Consider the following 15165-nt stretch of genomic DNA (forward strand, 5'->3'; position numbering starts at 1 on the left):
AGCTGGCTTTCCTGACCTCAGGGGCAAAGTGTGGCTCAGTGTAATGAAGTGTGTCAGGGAAGCTGATTCATTTCAGTCTCCACCGATGCATCAGCTGCATAAAAGGCACATTATGTAAACAAATTCTAAGGCGTCACCTCTTCTGGTTCCATTTGTCACTGTACATTTTCAACACGTAATTTGATTCCCTGTTGTGAGAGTGTGTTGCATTATTTCTTTCACAGTGACAGAAATAACCTCATTTCTGTGCCGTCGTAGAAGAAGAAGCAGGACGACACTGTACTACGGCTGCAGCTAATTCTTTTGTGGTTTTGCTTTTAGTGCCTTCAGGCAAATGAGAGAGGACACAATGATATGATAATCCTATAACAGCCCAGTGTTAACCAAAAGACTTTTCTTTGTTTTTCGTTGTTTTTGTTCTTTTTCTTTTGTCCTTTGTTTCTCCTTTGTTTTTTTTTTAATAACCAATACTGTTTTAAAAAGATCCTACTGCTACATATTTCAGTGATGTGCTCTGACAGAGCTGAAGGGTAGTCTTAGTGCCTCAGCTTTTTATTTGAAAAGAACAAAATAGGCCGAGCACAAGTCAAGGCCACAGAAGTTCATCTCTCCCACTGAAAAACAGACTTGACGGTAAACTCTCGCTTCGCCGTCAAGGACCATGAGCCCCTTGTGGATTGTGGGCTTCTCAAACTGACCAGAGTGCTCACATTTCAAACGAAACTTTCATACACAAACAAGAGTTCCTCGTTGCATTTAAATGACTCTGAATCCACCGCTGTGGGTTGAGTTCCTGCAGTGAATCGAAAGATGTGGTTTTATTTGGTTTCATTTTACATTTAACCATGACCAGACACAATGGAGGTTCATGCTCTCTTCTCTGCTTGTTTTTCTTAAAACCAACCATGTCTTTAAATAGAAAGCGTTCAGCAGAGTGGCTGCAGATTGAATAAGTCTGTCATGCTATGCCTTGTTTGAAATGTGACACAACATGCATGTCTATCTGGCCCACACCTGCTCGAACAGTAAGCCACTGAACACACCTTGAATACAAAGTGGGAGTCATGTCTCACTGTTCGATCGGGTATTAAATATCCATCGTTTTAAACATGAAAACTGACTAAAACTTGTTCCATCAACCCCTAAACCAATCAGATTGTGCTTTAAACAATTTTACCAGAATTGCCTGCTTTGTTCAAGGTCTGCGAACACAAATGATTTTCTATGATATCCCTAGGGCTGGCAATGTCATGCATGCACGTGCACGGTTAAAGTTCCCATGAAACGGCAAGTGGAGTGCTATTTGCTTCAGCACAGTTACGTGTTTCTTGTTTAAAACAGGTTAGTAAGGAAGGGCTCGTTATGCGTATATTGATTGGCATTTGAAAAAGCTAATAGCGCTGAATGCTTCGTTTATTCTCAGAGGCAGCATACACTGGGGTATGGTGAGCTATAGAGCAAGACATATGTGATAAAAACACTTAAACGTAGTAATATTCGGTGATACTATGGATGTGGTAGGTTGTAATGTGTGCAATAAAGCAGAATGAACACAAGTAGATTTTTAGTTTTTTTTGAACAATTAAATTTACTTACTTGTGCCGAGCAAATGAAGCAGCGTTGAAAACATCCATCCTGAGGAGTTGCAGTGCAGTCGGAGGTCAAGCTCGTCTAATAGGCCACACTATGAGATGTAGCTCCGCAAGCTTTAATTTCCTGCAGGCGTTGTGGATGCAGCACGAGCTGGACGAGTTTAAGAGGCTGGCTTTGTGCTGGCTCTTTGAGAAGAGTGAATGGTACATTTAAGGATGTACTGTGTGCCTTTTTCATCTTTACTTATCAATGTTATTTCGCTATAGACTGGAGAAAAAATGTACTGTGCCGCTTAAAGGCTACCGACAGCTGGCGACAACTTTAAGGTGTAAGGTGTTAAAGGTAGAATCAGTTGGATTTGTCTGAGCTGTTTGTAAACACACCAGAAAGATGTTTAATTGTTGAGTCTCATTCACAGGATGTCAAATGCTGACATTTTGGGTTGGTAAAGCGTTGGTAAATGAGAGTATGCAGGCAGAGGGCTGCAGGATCTCTGCAGATATAACTCGCCTTTCCTCCCCCGTTCGAGTCTCCCTCTCTGTCTGTTTCAGTCTTGCTACTTCTGCTGTGCCTGATCTTCACTGATTGGTTGAAATCAGTCTTGTGATGTTGGGAAGGTGGTGTGCAAAATAATCGTTAATTCCCCTCAAATGCATAAAACTAAAGCCTCTTTTGTTAATTTAGGGAGTGGAAAATACAGGTATTTGTGTTAACATGTAGGGAGTCAAAGTAAAAAGTTGTCAGAAACATTAATTCTCAATAAAGTACAGATACCTGAAAAAAATCTGTATTTGTACTTCCTAACTTCCCACCTCTGATGTGGCTCAATGCATCCATCACTGTAGATCCATCAGCACATCTTGAACGTGAATATGATGATTTTGACCATTACCTTTGTTTTTATTGGCTATCTTCCATGATGCTTAAAAAAATGTGCATGAATTTCAATCAGAATATGTGGACTGCTGATGTATTCCCTCCGTTGGAGGAGAAGAAGAAGTGGCAGAGCATCGTTCTCATGCACTCTGGGAACACTACACTTTTATCTGTATGCCTTTGTAATTGCCTTCTAAGGTGTTCTTGCACATTATTCACAGTTGTGGGTATGTAAAAGGATGCCAGCTATTGATTCTGTGTGGGAGGGTGGACAGTGGGTAGCCTATCTGCAAACAAAAGCTTCTGTAAAATTGCCTTGTCATTTTATCATAACAAGGAGAGTATAAAAGGCGACCGAGGCACGATTATAGGAAATCTTAAGGATGCGTCGATGTTCCTGAACGTCGGTAGGCTCCTTGGCAGGTCTGTCTGAGTTAACATGCGCTTAGTAATGACTGTGGAGCAGCTACATCTGTCTCTGCCCACCCTGTGGTGACTGGCTCTCTGTTAGAGGAGGAGCGAATTAGGTTGGGATTAGGTGTGAGATTGATTAAACTGCTTTTGGTCCCAAGTCGGAGGTGGTTCCTAATGTAGAAAGTGCATTTATAACACAGGCAGGGTCTGAACGTAGACAAACACAAAGGATATCTCCTGCAGAGTCTGTAACACGTGATGCGAGGGTCAGTGACAGATCTGAGAAAATGAAGCGAGCCGTTTTTGTGTATCATATTTTCTTATGCTTCTTATTGCGTTACCTTATTTCATCTAAATGAATGCTACATTTAGGCCAAAAGGTATGTGACACTGTCAACTAACTCAGCAGGGTAATTTCACAGGAGGTGAACGTACAGGTGACCTTCAGTTAATTGGCTTTACAAAGAATAGAAAGATGGAGAAAATCAAAGAGAGGGTAAAATATAGAAGAAAAGGTGTGGAAAGGGAGAGATATGTGTGTTATGTTATGCCATATATAAATGTCAGTTAGGAAATAGCTTTAAATCTCACCAGGAACCGGTGAGAAAATGTTAATCACTGTGATGGTAGGAAGAAGTGGAAGCAAGAAACATACAGATATTGTAGGTAGGTATTTCTGCAGGACCACATAGAGGGCTCTTAACCTTTTTGTGAAAGGGTAAAATAATTGGTGAGAGATCATTTGCATAGTCTTATTTTGATGCTCAACAATCAGGTCACAAAAAGCAGAAGTTCAACACATGTTCTGAGTCTCAACAGATTATTTTAACCATAAACCTGCTTTCATTTTAAATATAATCTCCACCACAGTCTTGTGCGGTGCTGGTGTTCCTGTTTCTATTGATTCCTGAAGGTTATTTTCCAGTTTTTTAATACTGTATTTCTTTTTTCATCATTCCAATAGTTGTATTCAGGCCCAACTGCCTCCCCTTCTAAAGGCACAGCATTGCACCATCCTAAAAGGGTGTCAGCCAAACTAAAGTAGGGCAATTAATTTTATTCCCCACTTGGACTAAAACTCGCATGGCACTGTTGTAAGCCAGAAATGCAATCACTGAACAGAATCTTTGACCATTCACCAGGCCTGGACTCGGATAATAATTGAGTGCGGGAATGTAGCTCCAGCCCAGTCTGCTCTGCACATTCAGACCAGGCTGCTTATATTGGACCCATTTTGTTTCCTTCATTTTTTTTTATAGTGTTTGACGAACAAAAGACAAACTGATGCTACACATCCACGCCAACCGAAAGTATAATAGTGAACAGCTGCTTGCTAAAACTTGCCAGATCAATGAACCACAGTGAAATGACAATAGTAGGTGTAAACCTCCCGTGTCCAAACAATACATAAAAGCTGAGGGCAAGGTTTGGGTTTTCATAGGCATCACAGAAGCCACAGTAAATGTTTAGCAAAGCATTCATCCCTGTCCATAAAGCAGAAAACCACAGATCGTTATCTGCGAAGCTGTGCAGCAGCAGCGCTTGTACTCATTTACAAAGACTTACATCAATAAAAATGCAAACCAGACGAGATCAGTGACAGTCAGCGCCTTAAGTAATGTGGTCATTTGTGAGGCCATATGTACTCTGGTAGTGGATTTGTATTAGACGGCATTAGATTGAAAGATTTTACATTTGTTTTCACCACCTCAATTTACATACATTAGGGGGATTGAATATTACCATCATTTCTCTGTATGATCATATCTTACTTCTCCTACATGACATGAACTCGATGCAACTTACAAGTTGTTGTTTTTTTAAAACGTGTACTCAGCCCAGGCAGGTACACAATTTACTCAAATAAATTTAAATAATTTGGGATCTCTGGGCTTCCATACACTGGAGTCATCTACTTCAGCTGTTAAGGAAATGCTGCAGCTCTGTTTTGCTGTGAAGCTCCAGAAACTCCACCTGACTTTCCGTCAGCATGAAGGTGAGTAGATAAAGACAGGATTTTCATTTTTGAGTGAACTTTGTCTGCTCCCTCTGAGCCCCACATTTCTTCTTTTCTTTTAGATGTTTTTTTTTCTCCCTCAGTTGTGCAACACAGTTGAGATCCCACCATGAGGTTAAAGCAAGGAAAACCTGAGGTACAGATCTGACTGTATGTAGCTTCCTTATGTTGTTTTCCTTTTGAATCTTCACTCTGCTTTGACTCTTGTGGCCAATCATTTGGACTTGCCACTATGAACGACTGACTTTTGGTCAGTGTGACAGATAATGTTCACGCACTGTTGTATTGTTAGGCGTGGTGTTAGAACATAATAAGATTCTCTTCACCTGTTGTTTCTCTTCTGCAAGGTGTTGGGTTTGTTTGTCTCTGCAGCCCAGTTCATAACACATACATATGCGTACAAAGACTGACTATGTATGAATATTTATCCTCACCACATGGCCCGAAACAAACCTATCCCCTGAACACAGATAAGAAGGACCTTAATATGATTGAAAAACAAACATAATGAATTAATGTCTATGTATTGCAAAAATATCTATTTCTACATACTCAAGTCATTGATTGAATTAGTCTTTCCGCTCTCTCTTATCCCACTGCTACTTCCATGTGTTGTCACTTTTGCAGAGGGCTCATTATGTGTGGTTTTTAATTGGAATTTTGTGTTTTATTCTGTCTTCTGAAAAGGGAATCATAGCAAAACAAAAATCCAATAACACAACTGAAACCACTTGAAAATTCCAATTTTATGAACACGACTTGAAGCACAAATTCTCAGTCGTCAATTCTTTGTGCATAATGACGCCGATAATTTGTCTTTCTCTCTGCTTTTCTTGTGGCTTTTGTTGTGAGAAGCATTTTGTAATTTTGTAATTCCTGAGAAAAGTAGTTTAAACTGTTGTTCTTTTGTGAAATTTACCCCAAAACAAACAAGAATGAACTGGAGTGAACCTGTCAGACTGTGCGGAGAACAAAGATTGATATTACAAATGTCAGTCCCGCACTGAACTCCTGTGTTTGGCCGGTGCTTCAAACCACAGAAATCATTTATGATGTACAGACCTCATATCCATGCCATCAGATGTAGTTTGTCAGATAATTAGAATAGTCATGTTTACCTTAAAATGCAGCGTTAACACAGAGTACACGTCTGCAATCGATGAGAAGAGAGTGAAGTAAAACGGAAGCAATCATTTCTCACTTTCTGCTTTCTCTCCATTGCTCTAATTGCTCTTGTGGAAATGCATAACGCACTCAGAGCCTGGTATGTTTCAGATTTGCAAAAAAAAATCTATGTTGCATATAATTAACTGATGTCATTGTTGCAAGAATAACAGTGATTACTTCAACAGACTCATCTCAATTTTGAGTAAACACAGGCTGGTAGCGAAGCCATTTCTCAGACTTTTCCGCTCGGATTGCAACGCAGCTTGACAGCTCAGTGAAAAACCTCAGAGCCTTTTGATCATGATACGCTCATTTCTGCATTGCTCCAATCCTAGAGGGAGTCCCACTCTTTTTTTTACAACTCGAGTAAGATAGAGCTGGGAAGGATGTAGGAGCAACTTCACGGGGTATTTCTCAGTCTCCCTCGATCTATCTTTCCTGTCCCCTCAGATCACAGACTGTTAAGGAAAAGACAGGTAAGGGACAGATAGAAAACCAAGAGCACTGAGTATGTTGCAATTTGTTAGAGCGCGAGAGCAGGATGGTGAAACAGGAGGGGGCAGAGGGTAAAGTTTTGATATCTAAAACTTTCAGAAGCAGATTTGTGGTCAGAAATGAAGCTCGGGTAAACATGTCCAGAAATCAGACCTTTAATTCCACGTTAATCCTCTTTACTGCAGCCCTGTCCATGGCTGACACGGTTGGCCCGTGGAAAAGCCTGCTACCGGTTTGGAACGCTGGCTTTGAAGTCCGATGTTTCTATCGGCGTCCTGGAGTAGTTATCGCATGGCAGCTTTCCCTCGGCTCTTCACGGGATTAAAAACCCTGTTTGTTTGTTACAGTATGTTTCCTCTATTTCCTGTTTGAGAGATACAAGGTTTTCACCCAACAGCAACATTACAGTATGTGACTAGTGAATCTATTTTTATTTTATTTTATTTTATTTTATTTTTGTCGTGTTAAACCAATCTGAACTGCATTGTTCTTTATGGAATAAAGTAAGCCACTTGTCTGTAGTTTAAACATCTGTTTCATTTATGCAGGATGTGTAACATCATGTTGTTAATACGGATCGAAAACCACTTGACAGAAGCCTCTCGGATAAGTAATACGAGTGTTTAACAACACAACTTCTACATTTGCGTGTACGACTTAATCATTTGCTCATTCAGTCACACATTTACAGGTTTATTCTTTTACAGCCTCTGGGTTTCATGGCTCACACTGACGAACAGAATAAATATAAAGCCAGTTTCTGCTGAAGCCGAATATTGTATATAGAAAATATCGTATCTGAAATTAATTGCAATGGTCCAGTTGCGGAACAGAAGGGAAGGAGCCGTGATTTACTTGCGTAATGCACTTGTGCGCCAACAAAAGGAGGGATTACTCAGAGGTTGAGCTTTTGCCCATTGTATCCAAATCAACCCCGACTACCAAGGGTAATCGTTTCAATTTAGAGAAAGAAAGCAAAGAGGTGTGTGTGTTTCTCTGTCTGTGTGTGTGTGTGTGTGTGTGTGTGTGTGTGTGCTTGGAAAGGCAAAGAGGTTTCGAAGAGTGCTGCAGTAAGAGAGTTTGGCGACGCTTCAAAATGATGAATGATTTAATTTCATCTTTTGTTCTGCCCTTTGAACATTTTTATTCTCTGAGTATTTATGTTGCCCCTAAAAATAAATTGCAATACAACAACAGCAGGAAGGCACTGCGCATTGCATCTGAGTCTTTATGGTTTGCTTCATATGGTACTTAGTCATATTGCTGTTTCTCTTCGCCCCAAAAGTCTAGACTGAGAAACTTCACAGATGTGCTAAAATGTTGCTTCGCTGCTCAGACCGGGTCAGGGGCTTTCTTATTAGCCTAATTTCTATTTTTTGCCTCAAGCATCTAAAACCTCCCTTTAAATTACTACACCCCCTGAAGGTATGATTATATAGGTTTGGGCCAGTTTGCCTCCGTATATCATCTGTTCTCAGCCCTAAAAACTAGAGCGCTCGATGACTCATCAAACCTCTAGAGATGTAACAGGGGGGAAACCCACCCATCCACACACACACACACACACACACACACACAACCACACATCATCCATTGTGGATGCAGAGAGAAGTCTGGCCCCAGCGATTTTGGCTAGCCTCTCTTTAACAATGCGGCATGACTTGGCACATGCTGGGCTGCTGCTCCCCCTGTGACTGCTGGGATTGCTGTGCTCATTGTGAGCACTCTGCTGCACATCACCTTTGATTTGTGTGTGCAGCACAGGCTTCTTTTAAGTGTTTTTTTGTATAGGCAACACACACAAACACGCACGCACTCAGATCTCTGGGGACAGCAACACCTGCTCGCAGTTTCATATCCTGTAAACCCCAGGAAACAGAAAGACAGCAGTGCTTGTTGTGTTTTGTCATGCTTTAGATCAGGAGCAAAGAACGAAACCTGCCTTGAAGCCTTTGGAACGGAGCCTGAAAATATAGAGTGGATGTGCAGGTGTTGAAAGTGCAGGTTGTTTACCAACAATTCTGATAAAGTACTCTGGGAATAAAGTACTTTATATTATAGCACCTGTTTGTTTGTGTCAGCCCCTCATCACCGATTCTCTGTCATTCTTTCTCCTCTTCCAGATATCCGGGGTTTGCAAACCTTTATGGACCAGTCGTCTCGGCTGGGTCTGGATGTTTCCCTGCAGAGGGTGGACCGCAACGTCAGCCGAGTCTTTACCGACCTCTTCAACACGATGCGCACTGAGGAGCTTAACCGGTACCGGGACACTCTGCGGCGGGCCGTGTTGCTCATGAGCCCTCGAGGCGCACAGGTGTTCATCCACCAGGTAGGCTACAGCGCTGAGTCTTTACTTCATCAAGGGGGATCAGCAACACAAGCAGGGAGAAAGTGAAAGAGCCAGACAGAAAACAAGCATTTATTCGATAAAGATGATGACACATGAAGGGAAACACAGCCGCCTGGCGATGCTAATCTGACAGCTGATCAAAAATTTAAATGTGAATTGCCTAGTTGTCAGAGGGAATAGCCCCTAAGACCATGCTAGTGACCCTAACTGATGAAACAAGATGCAACTGTGCTGGTCTACACCCCTGTGGACACCTGACAAAACCCAAAGCAGATGGCAGAGATCAGACTGGGATGCGTTTTACCTTCAGTACTGAGTTGGCCAAAGGAAAACCACATTTCAGGCGCCAATAACCTGAATCAAATATTTTGAATATGTCTCTGGACAGTAGAAAAGTATTTCTACAGTGAGCCTTCACTGCACTGCCAATGTAAGGAGCTTTGTTTACCGTTCAGATCAGCAACACTGCATGTAACCCCAGGCAGAGTTCAGACAAAGTCAACTGTGTGTAGCCACAGAGGATTTGCATATTTTTTAGCTCATACTATCCTAACCTGGAAGCTGTTAGTAACCTCTCCTCTATTTTCTCCTTATATATCATGTTTGCTAATTATAGCATATGGAATCAGGGGAATGTGTAGGAGTTAATTCATCCAGCTCTCAATTTAAGCACACATCAAGTTTAAAGTCCAATCAGTTAGCTCCTCAAAACAGTTCATGAGAAATGAATTGCTATGTTCATGATTAAACACCTGTAAACTAAAAAACACAACACTTCTCTATGTTATCGCCTCACGAATGGCAGCTAGAAGTGGAAGGTTTTCATTTAACCACCCGCAGGGGTTACACTCACAATAACCACACGGTCAAACCGTGTTGAATAACAATGTATTGTAGTGTTCTGGCATGATTGAAGAAGAGACTTGAATGACCTTGGCAGCGCTGGAGACAAAATATGAAACATAAAGGCGAGCTGAGTGGCTTGTTCTGCCCAGCCAACACGTCACAGGCTGACACTTAATCTTCAAACACTGAATAAACATTGATGGTTTTCCAACTCAAATGAAAAATTTGGACCTCAAATACAGGGCAGTAGACGAAAGGTTGTTAAAATATGGTTGTAGATCAAACACACTTGCAATATGTACTCTTAAAATGTATGTATTTTTGTTACCCATAAGGCAAATTAATAGTCTATGACAAATCCCTTTATGATGCTTGGTTGGTCAGCTTTTCTAGGAATGGTAAGAGTCGAATAAATAGGTCAAGACTACAAAGTCAAATCACCAAGGATTGTGATTTTAGAAATAGATTGTAAAGAATGTGGATGCATTGCAGAAGCCTGGCTTTGTGCAGAAAATACAACACCTTGACTATATGTTGTAGAATAGTATTGAAAGAAAGGCTTCTCAAAGCTTCCTGCTTCTAAATGACTGCTTAAGAAACATAGGAAACAATTTCTCGTTGCCAGGACACTAAGAAGTTTAATATAATATATATACTATATATTGTGGAGAACCTTTTCGCACTCCCCATAATGTCACTTGCCATGAAAGAAACGACAAACTTAAGCTCCGACATTTCCGTAGGTCGCTATCTCTCTTACGTAGTGAAGAAGAGTTCGTGCCAGCTTAAAGATAGAAGGAGCTAAAAAAGTAAGGATATGTACAGTATATGAATATATATATATAATATACTTTTTATTGCTTTTGGAGCTCACTTTCATCTGAAGATCACTGGAGGGTTGGAGAGAATCCCTCAGAGACGGTGCTTCGCTATATGTAATACAATCCTGTCCATATCCTGTCATGTCCTGTTTTTCTCTTCCTTGAAACCTTGAAGAAAATATACAACATAGACATGCACATGCAGCATACACATGGTTTTCTTCTTAAGAAGGTTTTATCCTCAGTAGCTTTAAGTTAAGCGATGCATATCTTCTGCACTGACTGATTTTATCTTTCTATCAATTGTGAGGAAGTACCATATAAAAAGTTATGACAGAAGGTGCGAAACCTGAATTGTTCACTTAGTGTAAACGCTCGAATGTGAATCCAAAAGTGAAGCACTTACATACGAATAAATCCGTGCGCAGATTGTGAATATGACAAGGCTTTCAAGTTTCATTAATGACATACTGCTTTGATCTTTTCCTGTACTTCAATGAATTTTGCATGCACACACACACACACACACACACACACACACTGCTGTAGACATCTTTTCTTCTCATAAGTTTGCATTTAATCTCGCCAATTATGTTCTTTATCATTCCTTATACAATTAGCATGAGGCATCTTGGGGGATAAGAAATAAGCAACGCTTCAGATTCAGCACAGCCCCCAAATGCTCTTGTGAATATGTTAATATATCAGAAGCGGTGGAGGTTTGTTAATTCATCAAAGCTTCATTAATACCTCGGTGTGACTGCTGTCACGGAGCGTGCCCACTCCCCACTAGAGATCTTGAGGGAGAAAATGTAAATATGCTAATAACGGAAAGGAGAATGATGATTATGGTGCCTTGGAGAGTCGAGTACTCATGAGCACGAGAGAAAACACCGAAGTTGCCATGGTGACTAGAAGTTGACATGAAGTCGGATCAAAAAGCCGCAGGAATTTTTGTTTTTTACATCATGGTAATGCAAGTACAAAAGAAATGTGTGTAGATAGATGGATTGATGGTATTAGTGACATTTAGGTTTTGTGCAAAAAGATGAATTCAGTGTGTTGTTAGTGAAACTATGGAGGTGATCAGCTGTGGTTCTGTGGCAGTTGCTGTGTACCACAGAGACACGCTCTTTTATTCTGCTCTTTTCTGAATATTTCTTCTGTGTCTCATAGTTCGTTCAGCTCCATTATTTTCTTCTCTCTATCCTACTCTGCTCTACTCTACACTTATTCATCCCTCCTATACCTATGCACATGGATAGCCAAAGAGACACAAAATGGCCACAAAGAAACTGCAAACTGACTACAAAGAGGTGCTACAAAGATATGTAAAAGGACTACAAGGACAGAAAATGCTACAATGAGAATGAAAAATTACAACATAGAAATACAAAGCGCTCAAATAGAGACGCAAACAACCACAAAGAGTCAGCGGTCTTGAGGGGACTGAAAACCAGCACAAAGCAATGCAAAATGACACATAGACACAAAATGACAACAAAGATACCCAAAACACTACAGGCATGAAATGACAACAATAAAAACTGCAAAGTTAAAACAACTACAAAGAGACAAAGATCAACGACAAAGACACAAAATGGCCAGATGTTGACGACAAGGACGGAAAACACTACAATGAGAATAAAAAACAGGCAACAGGCAAAGTGAAAACATCAACAAAGAGACACAAAACACTTGAAAATATATGTAAACAACTACAAAGAGGCACAAACAACCACAAAGATACCCCAAATGACTACGGACACAATTATAACTGAATAGTGACAATAATGAATAGTGACAACATAGAGATAGAAAGCAGTCAATAACAGATGCAAATATCTACAAAGAGATGCAAAGGGGCCTTTAGGAGACACAAAGCAACACAAAGCAACACATAATGACACACAGCCACAAAATGAACACAAATACAAACATTCAACTACAAAGTTGAAACAACTACAAAGAGGCAAAGAGCAACAACTAAGAGACACAAAACAGCTGAAAGCAAATGTGAACAACTAAAAAGAGATGCAAAACAGCTGAAAGGATGTAATTTAAGTTTTGATTATGTCTTTCTTGGACTCACCTCAGATGTCTTCCTGTTTCACCACAATTTTACTCCCTGCAGCAAAAGTCCCAGGCTGGAATCAAACCTTTCTGAAAACTGGAAATTTCTTCATGTCGCAACTTTATATTTGTTTAAGTTCAATTTTTCTATTTCTCTCTCGTCACCACTCTGTGGTTATGGTCTGCTTAGGTTTGGGAACAAAAAAAGAACTTGGTTAAGGTTAGGAAAAGATCAGTGTTTGGCTTAAAATACCTGTTTTGGTCCCCATGATCACTGATGGAGATGGTCCAACTTCCCGTGAAAAATGGCCAGTTGTGTTCACTCACACAAATGCTTAGAAATATCCAGGTCTCCTTGAAAAACAACCACTTTTGACAAAAACAAATGGGATGGAAACATCCCCGGGTGTCCTTAAATATATCCACTGATGTGACTCAAATTGTGGTCCGCCGTTTAGCAGCCTCGTTTCAGCCCTCCTGTCTTCATTTACTATCGGCTATATTGAATTTGATGTTTTGCTCAGTGTGAATATGATGGCAAAGAGAGGCAAAACAAGTAGAAAGACAAAAGCAGCTAAAAGGAGACACATAATGAATACAAACAACTCTTTCAGTCTGGCTGTCTTTCTACTATGTAGGGATGTGAGGCGTCTTATACATGTCTGAGCCCTGGAGCCCATTTTCTCATAATCTGTCCGTGCTGATTTATTCCTTTACAAGGTCAGATGGGGACGAGGGAAAAATGTCCCAATATGCATTGGGCAGATTAAAAAGAGGCACCTTTGTCAGGCAGACAGTTCATCAAAGGAGTAATATAGCTCGACCATATTCATAACTTTAATTTGAAGTTCTTAATTCACCTGACTAACAGTAAAGGACAGAAGTGCATTAGCAAAAGTCATCCTAAATCACACATCCAATTCTGGCGGTGCTCTACTTCCTGAGTAACATGTTCTGTCACAAGTCAGTTATCACTTCTTCAGTCTACTCTCAGGCCAAAGTCATTTCTCATACTCTGAACAAGATGCATATGCAATTGACAGTGTCCACAGCTTTATACTGAAATTCTGGGCTCTTGTTTTCTCCCGTCCGGACAGTTGCCATCACCTCTCACGTTCGTTCATTTTGGCCATGAGAGGATGTAGCGTCTTCTGTCAGCTTCAGTGTCGCCTCGTTCCTGACACCCAACTGCTCTCTGCTCCCGTCGTGATGGGGAAACTTCACTTGAGTCACGAACCTTTTAGAGGACCATAAAGTGGAATTTTAAGCTTTCATCTGTCCCATTTCTACGTCCTTGGGTTGTATTAGTGAGCATTTGTTAAATCACTTACATAAAACGATGCACATTTAGGTACAAAAGCTTGACACTTTTTATGAGTTACCAAAGTCACTCTACCATTAATTGTCAACGGTTCAGCTCCGAGGCTATATATCTTGAAGACACCTAAATTAGATTTTTGGCTCTCTGGGTACTGCCTTTGGGTGATAGTCATTCATTTTCACCAACACTGATTAAAACGCTTTAAGGAATTGAAATACCTGTACTGAATGTGAATTCTGAAAATGGAGAGTGAGACTTAAACACCTTAACATTAAATATATAGCAAATTATTATCACCGTTATTATTATTATAATGATTATTGTTATAAATAGGAAGCTGTTTCAAATTGCAGTCATGGGTTGACTCTCCTATACCTGCTTTAATGAGGTGGCATAAATTAAATGTTTCCTTTCTATCGTGTTCGGTTGCATTCATTCTCTCTGTGCTTGCGGGACAGTGGCCTCCTGAAGGTGTTGAAGTGAAGGGAAACAGAATGGGTGGTGTCAGCCGGCATGCCAGCTCTGCAGGCCAGTTGATGGATGGAGCAGAGAGGCTGGGTGAGGTCTGCCTCCTGTGCGGCGGCTACACCGAGCTACAAGAGTGACAAGCGCTGCTGCCTGCTGCCAGGGAACGTGAGAGGGAGAAAGAGATGCTGCACGAGGTGGCAGGAGGGTAAAGAGAAGACGACAGGAACACAGAGAGACGGCACAAATAAAAGGGATTCAAAGGCAGGGAGAGAAATAAAGGACAGGGAGAGATGGATGTACAGAGGAAAGGTCAAAGATGAGAAAGAGATGGAGAGCTAGAAGGGGCTCCTCCAACATAATAAAGCACCTCTGTATGAAACAGTAATGGGTGAAATCTAATGGAAGAGATGGCAGTGAAGAGAGACAAAAGAGATGAGTGCTGAGAGACTGGAGCCGAGTATGGTATCTGACAGACACAACCTGCTGAAGAAGGCAGGATTTTTTTAAAGCCATGACGGAAAAGATGGCTTTTGTTTTAAGAGATAATTAAGGGATGGATTGTAAATGCAACCCATGGTTGCACATCTAATGTGGAAAAGATGAAAACTTGTTCACAAGTTGATCATACATTTCTCCCACTGTGACAGTTATAATGAACTCTGCTGAGTTTTCTAGGAAAGCAGACTGCACCGCCATCCTGCGAGGACGAGATTGTACCTCGTTA

At 40.8% G+C, this 15165-nt stretch overlaps 1 protein-coding gene across 1 annotated transcript in view; it reads left to right on the top strand.

The window, feature by feature from the left end:
* The window catches only part of grid1a (glutamate receptor, ionotropic, delta 1a), a 244883-nt gene that overhangs the window by 153814 nt on the left and 75904 nt on the right, over positions 1-15165 (top strand). The window contains exon 4 of the mRNA XM_073482243.1: positions 8686-8891. Within this exon, the coding sequence (XP_073338344.1) occupies positions 8686-8891 (206 nt within the window). The remainder of the gene's footprint in view (positions 1-8685; positions 8892-15165) is intronic.

Source organism: Pagrus major, chromosome 15 (genome assembly GCF_040436345.1).
Source record: "Pagrus major chromosome 15, Pma_NU_1.0".
NCBI classification, from domain to species: Eukaryota; Metazoa; Chordata; class Actinopteri; order Spariformes; family Sparidae; genus Pagrus; species Pagrus major.